This window comes from Rhinichthys klamathensis, unplaced genomic scaffold (assembly GCF_029890125.1).
Source record: "Rhinichthys klamathensis goyatoka isolate OS25496 unplaced genomic scaffold, OSU_Roscu_1.1 h1tg000160l_1, whole genome shotgun sequence".
Lineage (NCBI taxonomy): Eukaryota > Metazoa > Chordata > Actinopteri > Cypriniformes > Leuciscidae > Rhinichthys > Rhinichthys klamathensis.
Window position 1 is genome coordinate 1445920 of NW_026606694.1, and position 21975 is coordinate 1467894.

General features: G+C 35.6%; 1 protein-coding gene across 12 annotated transcripts in view; it reads left to right on the forward strand.

Annotated features, from left to right (window-relative positions):
* Nucleotides 1-21975, forward strand: part of lrrc7 (leucine rich repeat containing 7) — a 146930-nt gene that overhangs the window by 82453 nt on the left and 42502 nt on the right. For 11 of the 12 annotated variants that reach the window (XM_056258864.1, XM_056258862.1, XM_056258858.1 and 8 more), the window contains one exon: nt 20522-20724. In XM_056258864.1, the coding sequence (XP_056114839.1) occupies nt 20536-20724 (189 nt within the window). In that variant the 5' untranslated portion in view covers nt 20522-20535. The remainder of the gene's footprint in view (nt 1-20521; nt 20725-21975) is intronic. The other variant, XM_056258865.1, reaches the window with a different exon arrangement.

Here is a 21975-nt window from a genome sequence, read left to right on the forward strand (position 1 = left end):
TAATCTGAATCTAATTATTTAGGCGGAATTTGAGTTAGAACACTTTACCTTTTTTTAAATTATAAAATTTTAGTTTATTTCATTTAGTTTTTTATGATTTTAAATAATGTATTATTATTATTATTATTATTTTGCTAGAAAATCAGGGTTTTAACATGTCACAAATTTTGGTAACTTATTTCAAATAAATTGAAAATATAACAGCTCACACAGTACAGTATGTTTAATTTGACCTCCTGAAGATGATATTCAACATTTTCTAAAGGCTTTCACTGACTAATTGTTTTAAAAAGAATTTGTGAAAAATGCCCTATTACATTACTCACATTTTTTCCTCGTATAAAGCTGTAGATGTACTAGCTGTACTGTATATTTATGTATTTGTGTGAGCTGTATTTCACATAGAAGCTTTTCTGCTACCTTAAGATGGGTGTTTCTCCTTTGGCATTGCTCTCTTGAATCAGGCTCAGCACAATAAAGAACAAGACATTTCCATTTTCCCATGTGTAGGCCTGTGACCACATGACTCTATACTGTCTAAGTCAGTTTAGTGCAGAGAGTCAGAAGGGATTACTCTTTCTTGTTTAAGACCATACAAATGAAGATTTCACATGCAGTGCATCGTTCTTTAATCCGTTACTTGGGTCGTAGTCTTGTGGCTCACTGCGTCACGCGTGGGATCCTAATTAGACTGTGTTTGATTTCTGGCCAGTACTTTGCTTGCAATACGGTTTAATGCTCAGTTGTGACTGTTGTACATTTTTTAGACTTGTTGTGTTATGGAGAAAGGGTTTCAGAAATGAAAAGAAAAAAACTTTGTACTAAGACACATTTTAGATTCTAACCTTCCTCAATTGACTAAGTATCCATACTTTTCAGACTTTATGTAAGACATAAAAATGATCCTTAACTTCATTGATATATCAATATATACGTATAGTATATACTATTATATTTGTTAATATTTTTAATTAGATTTCATTTTTATTTTAGTTTATTTTGTTTTTGTATTTTTTATAATCTTTATTTTTTATTTATGTATGTATATATTTTATTTAATAAATTTTTTTATTTATATGTTTGTTTGTTTGTTTGTTTTTTATATTTTTTTATTTCAGTTAAAGGTGCAAAACGCAAGTCTCTGAGTTTCTGCAGAACTACGCCCCCTCTGGCGATAAGCGAAACTGCAACCAGAGTTGTGCACGCTCATGGACGACACGCTAAAGCATTACACATTTTACGCATCGTCATTTGTTGTCATACATAGATTGGCCGTATCAAACATTAGAGACTGGGCTATATCTTACCGTTTTATCAAGAAAAAAAGCCAACTGAGGATCCCGTTTGAGACCAAGAGCAGACCGGAGATCTCTCCATTTGTTTAATGCCTTCCCGAGGTTGACTCTCGTCTTACTCCGACGCCTGTCTGACTCCAATTTGGACCTTTTGGTGGCACTAGACAACATTTTTCTTTACTTTACGTGGAGTTTGCATTGGGGTTTGGAATGGACTACAAGCCAGTCTCTTTTAATCCATCTTCTAGCTTTAATGCGGAGAATGGCGGCGCCGGCGAATACACAAACCTGCCTGCGAGACATAGCCTGGTGAGCGTGAACGCGCATGACGTCACACCCAGACTCAAATTCGAGCCCGAATCTCTCTTATATATTTTACTGTACAGGATTATAGAGGCAATCTCAGTGCGCAGAGAAGGGCTCATTCAGCCCATCAGGCAGTTCTTTAAGCATGTATAGGATAGAAAAACAGGTATTTTTAACATGAAAAGTTGCGCAATGCACCTTTAACAATTATTTTGTTTCAAGTATGAAAATGTTTTATAATTTATGGTTTTTGTTTAAGTTTAAATTAACGAAACGATAATAATTCTGGTAGAGAATCATATCATGATATCACTCATATCATAATAGGAATGAGAGAAATTGCAACGCTAAATGTAAAAACATATCACCAAAAGACACAATGAATATATCCCACACTGATCTCATACACAATGCACATACAATGCTGCTACAAGCATTACTAAGAGACAAAATAGCAAAATATTATACTAGCAGAGCAGCTTTTGATAGCATATTAACATCATAACAAGCTGAAATGGCAAACTCTTGATTGTATTATCTTATGAAGTACCTTGCACAGACTCGAGTTTTATTTTTAAATGAGGGTATCAGTTACATAATGTTGGAAAATAGAGAGGAATTAATGAATTGTGAGAAACTAATATCAAGCTCCAAATGCAAGATAACTTTGCTGACTGTAGCTATATCAACTAGAGCTTAAACTTGATTATTTTTTTTTTTTTACATTACATTTTTTAGGTGACACTAATATGTTCACAATAAGATGAGGAACATGAATTAAGAAAGTAAATAGGCTTTATTTTAGTTTGATCCTGACTTTAGGGTGCTATTTCTACCTTAAAATACCATCTTCATATCAATCATTTATATTATTTCTGACTTTTAAAACCAGTTAATTTAGAAGATACCACATGAAGCACATTTTGAGGTTATCCTTTAGGTTATTTTTCAGATTGTAATTTTACAAATGGTGGGAGGTGCTGCTTGTTGGATGTTTTCCAGCTGGAGCATTTTAAAACTTTACGGCTTTCCATTATCTCCAGCCTGTGCTTGCACAGAGGGCTCATGGAATCTCTCAATTCACTGCCAGTGCACATGGTCCATTAACTCGGCAAAAGAAAGTCATTGCAATCAGCTTACCATTTAATTAGTTTTTACTGGGGTGTTTAGGAACTTGTTTTTCTTTAGAATTTCATGAATACTGCACAAAGTGGGAAATTAATCGTTGTCACCCTCTATCATCTAGCTTGCGAGCGACTTCCAGTATCACCGCAAGGCCCAGTCACAGCACTGTATCATGCTAGTGAGATTACTGTACATGTAAACAGACTTACATTGCTGGGTTGATGATATGGTTTTAAGCCACCAGCATGGATGTTGTTTGCTTATCAGGACTGAGCCTGTGGCACACTGATTCTTTTCCATATCAAGACCATTGTAGTTTAACATGGTTGCTGCTGCCTGAATGAGATTATGCTATTTCTGCCTCCTTTTTTGCATCCAGACAATGGCTTGTCACACTTCGTTTCCCACACATTGTTTTAGAAGCAGCAGTTTTTATAAAAAATAACTTTGTCTTAAATGAATAGTTCAGCCCAAAATGAAAATTCTGACATTATTTACTCATGTCATTCCAAACCCATTTTTTTTTCTGTGGCCATTCTCAGACTCTGAGGAGACGTGAAAAGTTGCAGCATTCCAAGTATGAGCTACCTGTTCTATTTCCTTTCCGTCTTGTCTAAAAAAAGCTCTCTCTCTCTTCTGCCTTGTGTCCTGGATCTGTCTCCATTAGCGCAACTGTCCCCGGGCCCCAAGATCCACATAGGCAGCTAGGACTCCCTTTCATCAAGGTGACCTAAAATACCCATATCTACATTGCTTAGCCTAAACTTTGAGTTTTGTGAATCCTCTCTTGGTGTTTGGCAGCAAGATTGGCTCTTTTATCACTGTCATGTCTAATAAATCTTTAGGATAGTTACACAAAAGTGTTTTAACTTTATGGGACAAAGCAGAGCTGTTTTGGGTCCATAACTAATTTCACTTTGGATTATTAAATGACATATCCATTAATAAAAAAAAAGAAAAACCCAACCCAAGGCAGACCCGATAAAATTAGACCCGAGTCCAACTTGACTGCAAATAAGTAAGTAAACTTTATTTATATAGCACCTACTGTATCACAGATAGAAATCAGAAAGTGCTTTACAAAGTGCAACAATTTAAATAAAATAACAATAAAACGCAGATAAAAACTATCAGAGCTAAAAACAAAACATTAAACATAAAAGCCCAATCAACTAAAACTGCACGCCAATGACAAGTACGTTTCTAACCTGGCATGACAGACCAAAATCAGAGATAACAAAATATGAAACACCTTGGCATGTGTAGATTTAAAAGTATGCCTATTTTCCTTATTTGTAGATCAAATTCAATCTCTGTTCCTTCTTCGTAATGTTTATGTTAGCAATGTTAATTGCTCACCCAAGCGGCAAAAACTATGTACCGTTGCCAGATATCAATTACACTCAGCCAAAATGCTTCTGAAGCAAATGTAGTCAAACTTGACTAATTCTGGGTCACTGAGCATGAAACTGATGCCTAAAATTTGTTGATTGGTTCTTTTTTTTTTTTTTTTTTTTAAGATATGGTTTTGGGACAGTATATGACCTTTGACTTGGGAATGGTGGAGGATAAGTGAATAATAAAGGGAAAGGATCTCAATTTCAACCAGAAATGACTAAAATGCATATTTGACTGTATTTATGAATAAATCTATGACTGGGTTTGGACAGTATTTGCTTTTAGGAATCTGAAGCTGGTATTGCTTCATACATGATATGAATAGCATCATGTTATTTCTAGAAGTCATGAATGATACAATCATAATGAAGCTTACATCACTCTGCTGAAGAAATTGCCCTATATCAGCTCTAGAAATCATACAGCAGGGGTGCAAAACTCAATTCCTAGAGAGTTTGGTTCCAACCCTCCAGCACACATACCTGTAGTTTTCAAATAAGCCTAAAGGACTTGATGAGCTTGATCAGGTTGAAGCTAAACTCTGCAGGGCTGTGTCCGATTGTCACACAGTGTTTTGCTCTCTTATTATTTGTCAGTGTTTGATTTTGCAAAGGGACACATTTCTGTTTAGCCAAAGTGAGCAGAGATGCCTCTTACTTGTGTGAACAGTGCAGATAACTTCAAATGGAGCAAATAGAGCCCATCAATCCTTGCAGACTATTCCTGGACAGGGACAAGAGATGCTCCATTTAATGAATACAAGTGACAAGCCAAGAATCGCAGAGTAGACACTGAATAGGACTAAACTACGGTGGCCGAGACAGCTCAACGCGCTGCAACTGAAGCAAACACATGCAAATAGAAAAAAACGCGTGCAAATAGAAAAAAACACATGCAAATAGAAAAAAACCCATCTTGCATCAGTTTCACAACACATGTGTGCTCCAAATCCAGAAACGCGCTGCAAAAGTTCACAACACAACCAAATACATAAACGCGCTGCAAATAACACAGACCACAACGGAAATGTTTCCAGGGGAACCAAATAAGTGACGAACCCGGCTGGGACGTGCTTACTGGTCGTGAGTGTCTCTGTGCCCTACTCCCTTCGAAGGGCAGACGGCAGAGCCCTTAAAGTGGGACTGTGGAGTGAGCAGGGCTCTTGTGCCATTATAGCCGTGTGGAACGCACTTGATGAAGTAGCAACTAAAGACAAGGTAATTCCTCATTATTTTCACCTGGGATGTTCCCATGACAACGCAGCACGGTGTCCATCAGCTGAAGAGCTGGTCTTACGACAGAAATATAATGCTGTTAACATAACGGTTGCAAATACATTTGTATTTTAACTTTTTTTTTAAAGCTTTTAAAATATGCGTTATATATCTGTGTGTCTCAACTTTAACATTTTGGACCCTACATTACCTAACATTTCTTACGAAACTTTTCTTTATGAAAATGTAAACATAACATGAAACAATTTGTATAGTGTAACTGATGTATAGATAAATATCTTTCCTTCATGTTTTTCTTCTTTATCTTTTTTCTTTGTTTATTTTAGTTTCCAGTTCATTGTTCTTTTCTCATTTGTATTCTGATGACATTGAACATATTGTTAATACATTTTGTACATTGTATACAAGTTGTATGTCATAAAAAAAATTAATCTCTGTATGTTTTGCACAAATAAATAAATAAAGTAGAATTTTAAACTGTAAGCACCAGCACGCATAGATTTATGGATATCTATGCCAGGCACGTCCCAGCCGGGTTCGTCACTTATTTGGTTCCCCTGGAAACATTTCCGTTGTGGTCTGTGTTATTTGCAGCGCGTTTATGTATTTGTGTTGTGAGCTTTTGCAGCGCGTTTCTGTATTTGGGTGGTGTTGTGAGTATTTGGAGCACACCTGTGTTGTGAAACTGATGAAGATGTTTTCTTAATTTGTGGGTGTTTTTTTTATTTGCATGTGTTTTTTTCTATTTGCACACGTTTTTTTCTATTTGCATGCGTTTTTTTCTATTTGTATGTGTTTTCTTCTGTTGCAGCGTGTTGAGCTCTCTCGGCCACCGTACTAAACTAAAAAAAAAAAGCCTTTTTTTCATAATCAATTTCATTTCCCTTTTGCTGATTTTTAAAGTGTTACATAAACAGGACATGTGACAGGTAATATACACAATACATAGACGTAAAATGTAAAACCTTAAATATCTTGGAAACAGTAGCCAATCAGTTGTATTAAATGTTGCCTATTCTTTGTGTATGTCAAAAATGTGGGATAATATGTTTTCTGTGGGGGTTTTTTTATTAGGAAAAACACAAAAATATACAGTTATGGTTTAATTTTTGTCTTTGATTAGTTTGGCATCAACTGCAATATGGTTTCCTGTCATTGATATCTGGTAGCAGTAGTTTTTCCACTTTGGTGAATAATTCCTAGTAGATAAACAGCTTCAAAGCTTTATGCTGCACCTCAAATGAAAAGGAAATTTATATTAATGTTAATATTAACAATGAAATCTCCACACATTCTTTCGAATGCCATGGGTATTGCATAGTGCAGTTTTTATGAAACACATGCCGCTGCTGCATGCAGAAGAAGGATAATAACGTCAGAATTTTAGGATCATAGTGGAGCTGCGAAGACCTCTAAGGGGCCGTTCACACAACACCGTTTTGAACTTTTTATGTGTTTTGGCCGTTCATTGACACGACAACACCATTTTGGGGGCCTGAGAACTCAAAGTTTTGGAAATGGGTTTCAAAGCGCACGAATATCGTCTACATATATCTACAAAAACATGAATTTGTGGCTTCATGCGCATACATTTGATGTGTTCAGTCTATAGGTGCATAGTGTTTCTTTACAAAGTGACATCGGAAACTACAGGCCTGGCATGCATAATATGCATGCTAGTTTTTAGTCGTTTTTGACAACGTTTGTCAATTGTTTTGACAACGTTGTCGTCTGTACACGAAAAATGTACAGTTCTGTTTTTAGTACATTGTTGTCGTGTAAATGTACCCTCAGACATTTAAAGGGATATTTCCCCTGAAAATGACAATTCTGTCATTACTGTGGTTTTTTTAAACTTACATTGTTACAAGAAGAAATGCATTCAAAACAGTTATTTTAAATTGTAGTAACATTTCACAACATTACAGATTACAATTTATTCAGTATTTTTGATTAAATAAATGCAGTCATGGTAAGCAAGAGACTTGTAGACCCTAGATGTTTGAACAGTGTACATGTATGGAAAGTATTCAATATTTTGTCTTTATTGTTTTTCTTTTTGTGCTCCATAAACATCATATGGGTTTGGAACAGCTTGAGGCTGAGTAAATAATGACAGTAAAAATTGTCCCATGTCTGGAATGGGAAATGGGCCATGGATCATTGACTGAGGTTTCAAAAGACGAACATTCAGACAAAGATGTCAAACAGAGCATGCACATATTGGTAAATACAAGAGCGTTGTTAACCAGATCATTCACAGTAAAATCCCCAGAGGTACATGCATACATTTACACTGTTTAAAATGTAGTTACACTGTTTAAAATGTAGCTCTGGAGAAGTACATTTAATTCAAAAGAGTTTGCTTTACCATAATTGATTTCACTTTGTAGTGAAAAAATTAAATGATGCCGTGCCAGCGGATCATTAATTGATTCTGAATTTGAAGCCATGGCTCTTTATTTGCTCTGCTCTGGGAAGGATAGGTTTGAAGATCCCAGGGGCATATTTGTTTTCCTGCACGTCTTCTGCCTCTGATTATTGGAGAAAGCTGCAATGTCTGCCAAATAGCCGTGCCTCATGCTGAGGCAGCAGTGAGGCTGTTCTGAGCAGTCATGGTCATTGAGAAGGAGAAATGGGGCAGAGCCAAATGGAGGGAAAGCAGGTTGCCTGGTCATCACAGCAGTTATGTCTAAACAGTTGTCTCCTTTTTTGGAGAGGTTTAACAATTGTTCAGTGAACCTAACAGAATGTCTCTGAGGGGTTATAAGTATTTGTGGCATCCGTTTGCTTGACTAACGGACAGAAGATCCATGTTTCATCAAGCGTTTCACGCATGAATGTTTGTGACAGATGTCTCTACAGCAGTGGTTCTCAACTGGTTTTGCCATGGGACCCACATTTTCCCATGGTCATAAGCTGTGACCCAATTTTTTTAGTAATTTGAACCAGGCACATTTATGTCTCAAAAATGGTTGAAACATACACAAGTACCATCGCACTAAGGGGTGTTTTGGGTTATGATTACAGAAACTACAACTACCATGGTAAATACACAATACTAACATGAACTGTTAATAACATAAGGACACTGATCCTGACTTTTGGGTCGCAGCCCACCAGTTGAGAAACACTGCTCTACAGGATACGGTTTTTAATATCAAGCCGTTTTTCATGACTATATTTGTTGTGCTTTGTTGCAGCCTCTGATTGACCTTCAGCTTTTCAAAAACAACAATGCCAAGATTCACAGTGCTTTCCCAGCAAGTCTGTATAGGACGAATATGCTTTTAGCAAATTCTGTAAATCCGTTTCTGTTACCTGCTGTTCCAATAACTGACCCTTTATCATCATTTTAGTGATGCATGTCATGAGACGAATGATGTACTTTGTGTACTGGCAAATTATGCTGCCAATGGTAACATCCTGTGCCCTCTAAAATTACACAGAGCCCACATGTGCTGATCTTCCCGCTGCCATTTTGCCTTCGTTGTATGAATTAAAATACACAGTGGACCTACATGATTTTTTCAGAACCTTTTAGTCGTAGCTGACATGTGTTTTCGGATTGCTTAATTGTAATTAAGTTGGAATGCATTAAAGAAATAATCAACCGTTTATTACATTTGCCATGATTAATCTACAGACCTTTTTCACATTTCCAGGTTTCTCAGAAGCGGAAGTTGTCATAGTTGGGTAAACTTCTATAGTGGTGATGAGAGACGACACCAAATATAATTTTTGTTTTACAATTTGCTCCAAAAGCAAAAGAAAAAAAGATACATTTTTATTATTTTAACAAATTTTGTAATAACAAGTAATAACACAAAGTATAGTGTTATAAATGTGTATTACATTTAAATATATATATATATAGCCTATATGAAAACCGTAGATTTACGATGTTGATAACTGTGGAAACTCATCATCACGGTCTGTAAAAAGGGTCCATTAACATTAAAATATGAATCTGATTTTTTAAAACATATGAAAGTCTTAGTCTTGACAAATATTTAAGATTTGTATAAGTACTTATTCTGTCCTTCATAATGTAAATTTGAAACATCTAATGTTCATTAGCTGCTTTTGAAGTTGTCGGTTTTGTGATTGACCTCGCAAACCAATCTGACTTTTTTGTATAACGTTTCCATGAGAATTCTTTGACTATTAATTTTATTATGCTTAAATATTACCGTTTTTGGGTGCATAGTCTGTCATAAACATATATAGTACTTATACTTTGATGAATCCGATCTTCAAGCAGAAGGAACTGGTTTAATATTTGGAATTATACCATTCCACAATCTGAATTCTGACTGATGCAGCCTGGAATTAAACCACACTATGTTGCTTCATTTGGGCAGAGGAGAACAAGTCTCCGACTGAGCCTGGTTTCTCCCAAGATTTTTTCTAAAAACTTTAAACTTTTGTTAAAAGCTAAATCATTTGTTACAGTTGTTTTTTTGCATTTGGCGTGGATGACATGCAGGGGTATATTATATACAGTATAATATGCTTCCCTGAAATGTTTTGCCTGCGCAAGAGAGACCCAGGGCGTCAGTAAGAGAGACAAAGAAGCTTGCTGAAAGAGTGCAAGAGTTTTAGTATTCTTCTTAATTTTTTATTAGTTTTTATATTAAAACAGTACTATTTAATTATTATTAATATATATTTAGTTTTAGTGATGCGATATTGTAGTAGATGGTTGCTTGGTTATAATTTTCTCTCTTATAGTATCAATCTTGCAATTTAAAGAATGAATTTAAAGAAATTCATAAAGTCATTACTGCTGTGCTCTTTGAAAACCTCCAAACTTATTGAAGCTTTATTTCTTGTTAATGTAGCCACTGTATCAAATAAATACCTAGGGTTGTGTTTGTTTTCTTCTAAGAGCAACACCTCCCCCTTTTTGCCCTTCAGAAGAGGCTCATGTTTATAACAGTAATATTGGTAGACTCATTTAAAGTTATGTAATTGTCTGGTTTTAGTCAGGTTTCTGTCATACACAGCAAATCTAGTTTATGATCTGTGATCATATCATTTACAAAAAGTGTTTTTGTAGAAGGGGATTTAATATTCAGCAAGCCGAGCTTTATTTGTTTATCTGTATTATATTTGTTTTTAATTTGTTGTACATCAATGAATTTATTACCAAAGTCGTATCTGGAGCCCTTGCATTCTTACTATCCTCGATTAAAGTTTGGATGCGTGTCTCTAATTCTGAAATCTTCTCTGTCACCCTAACTATTTCCCTGCATTTATCACATGTGAAACCCTCACCGCTGACAGAGAAGGCTATGTGGTAGGCAGTGCAAGTGACAATAACAGGAGACGATGCATGAGTCACCATGACAGCATAAAAGATCAATACAAATACAAGTGTGCTGATATATCTGCTGATGAAATTGTAGGAAAAAATTGGCGTTGGAACATAACATTCTTGCCAAGGTTTTTTTTTTTTTACAATAAAACCTAATAGAAAATCTTATAAATAACCTGCCATTTTTAATATCTACAATAGTGCGACCATCTTGGGGAATATTTGTCTGTACTAATTTGCAGATGTGCTCATATAATCCTGTGTTTTCCCCTTGAGCTTAACTGTCCTGAGGAAGGACTCCCAGGAGATCAATGTCAGACTCACCCACAATAACAAAACCCACAGACTCACACATGCAGCACTGGAAGAGATCAGAAGCTCTATAATAATTCGAAATAATGGTAACATTAGTTAACATGAACTTACATAAAATACTTCTAAAGTGCCAGCGTGAGTTGCATCAGGGATGAAATAAAGAATTGGATTTAGCTGCAGCAATAAGCTGGTATATATTAAAGGTGCCGTAGGTGATTCTCTGCAGAAACATTTTTTGTTATGCTGGTTGAAAGTCTCCTGATATCCTGATAGCAATCACTCTAAGTTGTCTAAATGTATTTTTATAAATATATGTCGTCTGTGGAAGGCGTAGGACCATAAAATGTTCGTTCAGTTGTTGCGTTCTGTCCAAACGGTCCTATAGCATGTGTTCCCTGTTAGTCAACGTGTGTTTGCACTGCGCAGGCTGTTCACGCAGACATACTAAGTCATCAGCGCGTTCACGTACGCTGTGCAGACAGAGCGAGAATGGCAGGCAAGCAGCAACAACCTAACTTTCCTTCTGAACCGACAACAAGTGGCACTGGCATAGGATATACGATCTATATATCTTCATCTGAGCCAAACAGACTCATCGTGGAAAGTTGAAACCCTGTCATGCAGGAAACATTATTACACACTGACAAGTTTTGCTAGCTAAACAAACAAAAAACTAGCTGCATCTAATTCTGTTTTTAAGCATTTGTTTACATTTGGTATTGTAGTGTTACTAACTGTACTATAAAGTGATCCCACCGGTGAACTACACATGATAATGGTGTTGCAGTAACGTTGTCTCCGGTCTTCTGGGCTGTGCACGTTCGTGCACAAACAAAATAAAACCCAAACAAACACAAGACCAGATCACCCGTGAAATAAATTAATCTTAATGTTAATTTTAACATTTAGTAATATATTATTAGAATCAAAAGTTGTATCTGTTTATATTTTTTAATGGACCTGAGCTAATAATGAACAATTGTGTTCGTATTAAAGCTACAATATGTAAGAATTGTGTAATAAAATATCCAAAAATCACTTGCACAGTGTGATATATTTCCTGCAGTTGTTTACTTACAATATCCCAAAAGTTCCCAAAGATTTTTTATTTCAGAGAAATTCCAAATTTAAATAATGGCTCGTCCATGTTCACTTGTCGCCTGTCAATGACGTAATATCTGCATTATCCCTGGTTTCCGCCAGTAACCATGGCGACAGACGTGGACAACTGCGTTACGTCCCTATACGTCTAGCGACACGCTCACGCTGTTGTTGTTGTTGTTGTTTCGTTCAATCATTATGGACCATGGCAAGCAGACTTTGGAACAAAAGGAGAACTAAAACGAGGATCAATATCAGCGTGGCGTTTTCGAGATGCCGAGAGCTGCACGTCCGCGACTAACTTCGACTTGACAGAGACGCCATTCTTGCATGCACTTAGACAGGTGAGCAAATGTACATACAACTAATCAATGTTATATAGCTCAAAGTGATGAAATGTTAGAATATGATCTGTATGTTATTCTAATGTTGATCTAGCTCACTGCTAGTCTCATACAGCCAACAAACTAACACAATAACATTATAACTTTCACCACACTCAAATGCAGTTTAGTGTGATAGTCACAGTGTAGACCAAGTGAAACAGCGCTGCGTTACCTCACAAGTTTCATTCGTCTAATAAACTGACCTGTGTGAGTATTAATACAGCACTTGCGGGTAGTTCGGTAGAATGAAATGTCCTTATTCCTTTATATCCGCGAGACTCGCGTGTGGCGCTGATATCTGTCTCTCATTACTTTATCCCACAATCAATGGTAAAAACATCAATGTATTCCTCATCCATAAACATTATTAGTTCCATCAGCTTGACGACAAGTTCCAAGTACTGTAACAAATGTAGTGCTCATTGTTAGTTAACTAATGGGACCTTATTGTAAAGCAATACTGAAATAATGATTGTTTTAAGTACACTAAAAATTGCAGGATTTTACTATTTATTTAACAGTTACTTCTTACAATACAATAGTTTTTACACACTTTTTAAGATATTTAAAATTCACTGTGAAATCAATGCATTAAACAATTAGAGCTGTCACCTTCTATTGATGTTTAAACAAATTGCTGTAAAAACATATCATTAGACAATAGTGTAAATAGTGTTTTGTTTGAGAATTGAATTGAATTTGTGTTATTTTGTTTTTTAAAGGGTTAATTCTCACCAAAATGAAATTTCTGTCATCAATTTCTCACCCTCATATTGTTCCAAACCCATGAACCCATTTTGTTCATCTTTAAAACATAACTGAAGATATTTGTATAAAACCTGAGATTTCCGTCCCTCCATTGAAAGTTCATTCCACTAAAACTTTGCTACAAAAAGTTCAAGAGATCAAAACAAGGGTTTAAATCCAAGTCTTCTGAAGAGACACAATCACTTTTATTCATACATTAACATTGATCAACACACATAAAGCAGCACATAATATAAATGTCAGGCGGACTTAGAGGTATATACATATGTACATATATACAGTACATATGTACTGTACAAGTATCCAAGTCCAAAGTACATAGTCATCTCAATGGCAAAAAGTGTCCCAATATATATATATATATATATATATATATATATATATATACGTATAGGCCGGCCTATATATTAATTTAATTTAGAAGTTCAAACTTTTATAAAAGTGATAACTTTGACCTTTATGTGGATCATATTACGGACTGTGAGAAGAATGTGTGAAATAATTGTAAGAAAATACATTTCAGCTTCTAGAGGTGGTTTCCTAGGAAACAGTTTTCATCTATTATGAACAATATGTGTCAGGCTGGCTGCATGTGGCTCTGAGAATGCAGTTGTTAGATATACATGCATTTTTAATGGCCATATGCAATTTTCTGCTTTTATTCCTTTTAAGAGTGCATTTACTCCTTGCTTCAGTCAAATGAATAACCTTTATAAAACAGAAGAGATGCTAAAGTCTGTTTGGCAGGATAAATGTAACCTCATTCACCGGCTGAGGAGCGACACTGATAGCATTTCATCTTGTTGCACCTCCGCTCTCTGTAGATCTCACATAATGTGGCCTGGCTTCACCAAAGTCATTACAGAGATATCCTCTACGGGAATGATAGTGAATTAATCGGAGATGTCTTTATATGAGGCGACTGCAAGACAGAAATTAAGCCATTTTGCTAGAGCGGAGCTGGGAAACTTGTGAATGTGTCCTCTCGCCTTTGCAGAAGCAGCTCTTGCGTCATGCAGTTTCCATAGCACCCTGGGCAGATCTGGCTACTCTGTGAAATCACTCAAGACTTTGCTTGTGTATGTACTCGGCTGCTGGCTTTCCTATTGGATACACAAATGTTGTTGCTCTGTGTTGGATTTAAAGTAATTAAGGATAGTTCTGGTTCTGAACGTGACGTACATCGATCCAGCCGTGTTATATTCCACGATTTAACAGCTTTGACCTGCTTACCATATCACTGCACATCTCCCAAGGTGGATTGTTATTTTATGTTGCTTAGTATTGTGCTGTCATGTCAGTGTAATCACTGTTTCTAGTGTAATAATAGCAGTTTATAAAATGAAAATTTGTGTCCTTAATGGTTTTATTATGTTGTAACTGTTTTATAAAAGCAAGAAGGCCCTATAGAGACTGTGCTGTATTGTGAATATAATCACACTATAGATCTGCCATTTAAAACTTATTGCTATGAGATACCTATGTTATGTGAACATTAAGTAATTTGATTATGAGGTTTTGGTATCTTATTTTATTTATTCCATGTTTCTTTAGTCTTTTGAAAAGAAACAGTGCTGAATTGTTGGAAGCGTTGAACCATCCAGAGGTTGTTGAGCTAATAGAGAGCTGACATAGAGTTATTTTAGAAAGTTGGCATTTCCTGTGGTGTGTGACATGCTATACTCCATTTAAAACGATTTTAATTATTAGGAAGCTTTTATGATCTTTAAGGGTGTGTTCACACTTGTCAGGTTTGGTTCTCCGGTGCAATTGCTCTGTTTGTGTGGTACATTTGAATAAGTGTGAACGCTGCCACCCGAATCCTGGTGCGCAACAAACAAGCGGCCCGGGACCCCTGAAAATGTGAGTCTCAGTCCGTTTTCCAAACGAACTGGTGTGGTTCGACCGACAGATGAATGCAACACGGACCAAAGACATGTAAACAAAGCAAAAACAGGATATGATGTCACAAGATGCGACCCTAAAAAGCACAGAATGCTCAGGCATACCTGTTTTTTCTCATCATAGTCGTGATGTTGCCCATCACAGTTCGGTACAGGCATCAGAACCGCGTCTCCTCGCAGCAGATTTTCGTTTGTGTGTGACGGAGGGATTCCTACCACTGTTTTGACTCCATTTTATAAGCTCTGTACAAGTTCTCAGCTCCACCATTATCATATGTATGCACATACAGCGAGCACACAGAATTTTGAATGTTTGACCAAGTTCCAGTGTAAAATGTGTCATAAAAGCAGTTTTTTTTATCTTTCTTTAGGCTACGGTGTTATAAATGACCGTTTGAACGCTATAAGCGAACCAGGACTAAATATCCTTTTTTTTTTTTTTTGGTCCAGACCGAAAGAACCAAGAAAACTGAACTGCAAGTATGAACACACCTTAAAAAATACAAATATTGTGCAGGATTAAGAAACTGATACTACACAGTTTGAAATAGAAAAATGGTTTTAGGTTTATAAATAACCATGCCAATGTCGCAGACGATTATGCTTATCGAGAATCAAATGATCCCGATTGAATTACAATTAATCGTACAGCACGACTGTCCTTTATTCATAACCTAAGGTCTTGAAGTTGATTTTTTCAAGTCATTGGATTGCGCTAATGCTTCTCTCCATTCCTTTCAAATTTAAACATACTTTAGTTTTCATTTTAGAAAATGAAAGACAACAATGATACTCAGAACAAATTTGCTCTCCATTTCTCCCCTGAACCAAAGTTGAGGGTGCTCTCATTACCCGACTTGTGGCATGTGTGTACCCACAGCAAACTGGCAAATGAAACAGTGGATGATTACAGTAATTAATTTGTCTAATGTAGCAATCAACCAAACATTTCCTCATGAGGGATAATAATCCCAATAATGAGAGGAAGGTGCTTCAAATGCACTTAATGAAGAAAATCTAAACTAACTGTTGACAGAATAATGTTCAAATAAACAGATTATATTTTTTCACATATGTCTTTACAAGACATTAAAAAACTTTTTTTTAAAAATCTTAACATATAGTTGTATTTTTAATATTATAGTGTTTAGGAAAAGTAGTCCGAAATTGTTATACAGTACACTAACAATTTGAATCTAAACATCACAAAGTGTATATTGGTGTGACTGACCAGTGAGTGTTTGTGTATTCTTTGCCTACTTGAATAATGAATATAAATGAAATGAAAAGTTTATTATGTTGCTGAAAATATATCCTTGTGTATTACGGTACTATTTTACATTCTGCAAGTCCATGCATAATGAAGGGGTATGTTTGGACCAGCCAATTATTCAAATTAGCAAATTATACATTATGTCTTGGTGGTAAAACATTTTTGCTCAGGCAGGAAGAGCAAATATATTTACTTTGAATTCATGAATATACTATATTGTACTTTACCCTTCAAAAGTCTGAGGTTGTTTTTGAAAGAATTCTCTTCTGCTTACTACGGCTGTATTTATTTAATCAAAATACTGTGAAAAATGATAATATATGTGAAAAATTATTACAATTTAAAAAGTAATATTACACCAGTCGTCAGTGTCACATGCTCCTTCAGAAATCATTCTGATATGCTGATTTGATATACACTAGAAACTTTTTTTTTTTTTTCAATGTTAAAACAGTTGCACTGCTTAATATGTTTGTGGAAATTGTGAGATTTTTGGAAGAGAAATCTTTTGTAACATATAAATCTATACTGTCACTTTTGATCAATTTAATGCATCCTTACTAAATAAAAGTATTGATTTCTTTCAAAATATCTTAGTGACCCCAAACAAAACCTTATTAACATTTGTGCATTTTTTTTTCTTTTTTAAATTCATTAGTTCTTTGTAGCATGTCAAATGTATGCTGTCCCCTGCACAATGTCTCATGCATAGAAATTGAACATTAATATGCATGTTTTGAGTGTATTATATAATGAGAAATTTTTTTCCCAGTTAAATTCAGGCTTTTGTTATGTAAACTCATTTTCATCCAGCTGCAGTGACGACTATAGTGGCACCTTGGCATTATCTTTTCTCAGGATCAAAAAAGAGGACACTGAAGGACCCATAAGAGCTGTACAAATGGTTAGGGTTCACATACAAGTGAATCAGATGAGGAAAACCTGCTATCTTATCTGAGACGTTTATATTTTCTTGTGGGTGAACATGACTTTATCTTATCAGAACCGATCATCTCTCTCTCCAAGCACATCTCCTAAAAGAAAACCAGTTATCTCTGGCCATTGTTTTGTTATCACACAATCCCTTTCACATGGTGGCTGACAGTTCTCTGCATGTGCCGGTCATTCAGAAGGATGTTACATCTCAAGTCTGTAGGAGACATGATAAAGCAGATACAGCTGTCTGAAGCGATACTGCATGTTTTTTGAAGTGGTCTTGTGAAAAAATGATGCCCCCTCCAGACACTTAGTCTGTTTTCATCCGGTTCATTCACCTAAAGTATCACCTGTCCTGTAACTCTTCCTTCTTGCATCATTCTTGCCTATTGGTTTAGTTACTATGCAACACCTCTCAAGATGACATCATCAGTGAGAGGAAGTGATGTTCACACAATAATATAAGAAACTTTGTATTTCCCATATGAGGAACTTCATAGACTAAAAAAAATATTTAGGGCTGAATTTAAGATGGACAGTATTTGTATTTGAAAATGCATATACATATTTTACATTCTGTCCATGCATAATGACAGGGTATGCTTGGACCAGCCAACTATTCAAATGAGCAAATTATACATCTTCATGGTAAAACATTTTTGCTCAGGCTGGAAGAACAAATATCTTTGAATTCAAGAATATACTGTATAAATATTGTACTCTACTCTTCAAAATTCTGAGGTTTGAGTTTTATCATAAACTAATAAACGTAATGTGATGCATATTTGTCAATCAATGATAAATGAAACCGGTAAGATTTCTGTGCTCACAAAAAATCATGGCATAGCTTATTAGTATACCATAGTTTATACATTTGCTTCTATTTGATTTTATTTAAATCATGTTTTAAAAATCATTTGTTCAAATGGCTTAAAATCAGCATATTAATTGTAAAAACAATTACATTTATTCTGTTAAAAAGTATGAAAAAATATGGTTAGCTGCATGTGGAACAAGCAATATTCAATAAGTTATAATGTATGAGATTAAAACAAATTCGATTTATTGATGATACATATATATTGTCTATTTAAAATACGTAGAGTTTATTATTACAGATATCTTTTTTATTTATGTATGACTGACAAATAGACAAATAAATGCATAACAAGTTTATTAAGGTTATTAGTTTTTTACACGAAAACCGTGTAAATCCAAATAGATGGGAATTATATATGCAATTCAAATACATAAACGTTAAATTTAGATCTACATATTTTTTGAGCAGCAGGATACTATTTAATTGCTGTGTTCAAGCAATAGCAGCCTAAAATTTCCACTCTCTTACACTAACTCTTCCTGAAATTTTAATCTCCAGAATCCTCTGTGTAGTCGTTCATCCAGAGCTGCTGCTTGTCTTTGTTGAGTGGAGGATGTTTTAATTATCAGTGATACATTTGCATGTGCAAGGGACAAAAGCACTCTGCATTAATGCAGCTTGTCTTTCATTTCAGACATTATTCCCTATTGCCCTCTCAAACATTGTTTTAGCAGCGCGTTTCCATCCCCGAAGAACATTACAATGCCCGCCGTGTCTCTTCTCTCTCTTTGGCTTCTTGTCAGGTCAGAGGCAGTAGAGACAAATCTCGTCACAGTTGATTGATATAAGCAATTTTGTGTTATACTGCTTCCTTTTTCGCCGACTGATATTTGCTATTAGCTCCCAGATGGGTTTCTCTCATAGGTGCTAAATGAACTTTCATGATAAACTAAATCAGATAAACTGCTTTGATTTATGATACAGGTTAACTGCACACTAACACCTCTGAAGTGCAGCATTGAGTTTTTATGTCTTTATAGGGCAGATGTTATGTTATCAGTCACCTTATGATTCCCATCTCATGGTTTAAATTAAGGGGATGTGGTGCATTTTATGAGGGATCTGGTAAGGTCTTCCTACTCAATTACAGCACCCTGTTCAGCAGGATGAGGCTGTTTTTTCCCACTAATATATGATTTTGCTTTTCGTTATGGAAGTCTGATTGATAGATTATAGTGGAATATTGATATTTCAGAAGTTTGTGACTGTGGTCTGCATATTCTTTCATAAATGTTTGAGCTGTCGTGCACAAAGTGATGCAGGTTTGAGTCTGGCCTGGTCTCTTTTTAATTTGCAAAAAAAAGGCATAAAAATGCCTTACATAAAAACGCTGACAAAAGTATATTATGATTTAGCACATTTGGCTGTTGATTATCATGTTTCTTACACCAATATTGCTAAAATAATACATAAAAAAACATGAAATACTGATTTTAGTTGAAATTATATTATTTAGTTTACTTGTCGATTATCTAAACAATCTGCCTACACTGAAATAATATTACAATATTATTATTATTATTTTAAATGTATAATTATTATTATTATTATTATTATCATCAATCTGTGATACAAGTTACATATATTAACTAGTTATCTAACACATTTAGCTACAATGCTAACACATGGTTTTGTCGGTTTGAAGTGTCGGTTTTAAGTGTCTACTGGTTCCCCTGTCTTCAGAGCTCGGTTGTTTTTCACGCTTTAACTGGAGACTCCTGAACTTCTAACCACGTATAAAAAGGTCTAAAAACCTATTATTGTGTATAAAAATCACTTTAGAAAAAAAAAAAAATAACCTTGAGATGCATAAATGGCAGCAATTGGGTATATCAACTTGCGCTTAAGAGAGAGAGACCATGGAGTGCTACAAGAGACATGAAAGTAAGACCGGTTTGTTGCTATGGGCACTTGTCAAATATAAATTTAGTGTTTGACTGATCAATGCCACAATTTTCCAATGAGAAGCAAGTACTCCAGAGAGCCGTGCAATAAGTGAAGATAATGATAGCCTATAGTAAGGTTCATGGGTAATAAAAATCTCAACCTCAGCTCGAATAAAATACAAAGCTCCAGACAATTTTGCTTTTGGTACCAATTATAGAGACACATTGGTACTATGCAATTTGTTGTACAATTAAACGATACCAACTTTAATATTGTAGAAAGTTTTTAGTGAATATGTGTGTGATTTAGTGAATCGGCTATATACTTCTGAGAATCCCTTTTCTGTATGTGTTTTTTAAATAGCATTTTCTTTTTCCTTTCTCTTCCTAAAGTGCAGTGTCTGGAGATGACTACTAAGAGGAAGATCATCGGCCGCCTGGTGCCCTGTCGATGCTTCCGGGGGGAGGAGGAGGTCATCTCAGTGCTGGATTATTCCCACTGTAGCCTGCAGCAGGTCCCTAAGGAGATCTTCAGCTTCGAGCGCACACTAGAAGAGCTCTACCTTGACGCCAACCAGATTGAGGAGCTGCCTAAGGTAAGTTGTCAAGTGTCAGCTTAAACATGCATAATATCTTCCTAACAGTGGATACATCAACTCCTGAACATCATCTTACACAGCAGTAGAGCAAAATTGTGCTTGGTTACTTATAAAGCACTAAAAGTGTTCCATAATTGAAGTTTATTAATATTATTAACTATTTTGTCTATAGCATTTATTCTGATATACTCCTTAGATAAGTGTTCACACTTGAACTCAGTGCCATTCTAAACCCAGAGTTAACCAGGTGTTTCATGTTTAACACTGTTCATGCTTAAGTTATTAAATGAAGTTCCTAAACGTAAGTTAGGGAGGAGCGAGCCCATCCAATCTTTCAATCAACAAACAGAGTATATAAGCAGCCGCTTACCTCTCCCTAGTATCAGCTGTTCCAGTATCCCTCCACCTCCCCAAACTCCACCTTCATCTTAGGTACCTTGCCCTTTAATTAACAGGTCCTACATTTAGCCACTGGGGGGTATATCAGAGCTCGAGTTGAAGCTGCTTCATCGAGCCCCTCTCCAGCGGACAGCAAGCCAAATAAGTTTAACCTAATATCTTAAAGATTTTATGGGCAAACGAACTCGTTAATCTTGGGTATTCAGGTTTTCAGCATCATTACTCCAGTCTTCAGTGTCTCATGATCCTTCAGAAATTCTTCTGATATGCTGACTTGGTGATCAAGAAACATTTCTTATTATCAATGTTAAAAAAGGTTTTGTGGAACCCATCAAAACATTTTTTAGTATTTACTTCAGTGCAGGGAACTACACTAACATTTTCCACTGGTGGCACTTGCGCTACTAACTTTTTCAGTTACTAGCGCAAAACATGATTTGGTCGCACAAATTATTTATATAGTAAGCCGCTCTGGATAATAATGACCAATAGTGAAACTGTATTGCATACAGATGTGCTTTTTATTTTACTCTCCATCTTTTAAAACACATGCCTTCTTGTTTTCTTTAAAAATGGTTGGGATAGATTTACTGCAATAGAAAATACAGTAGCCTACACAATAAAGTGCTAAATTAATTTCTTTTGGATTTCACCATGCTATGGTTGGCACAGATGGGCAGACTTCTGAACTCTTAAGGAAAAGTAAAATAAATATAATATGTCATTGTGAAGCTTCAATGATTCGTGTTTGAATTGTTTTGACGCAGTTACAAATTTGGACAGTCCTGCAATTGAAGGCCCACAGAATTTACAGTAGGGCTGCACGATATTGGTAAAAAAAATGACATT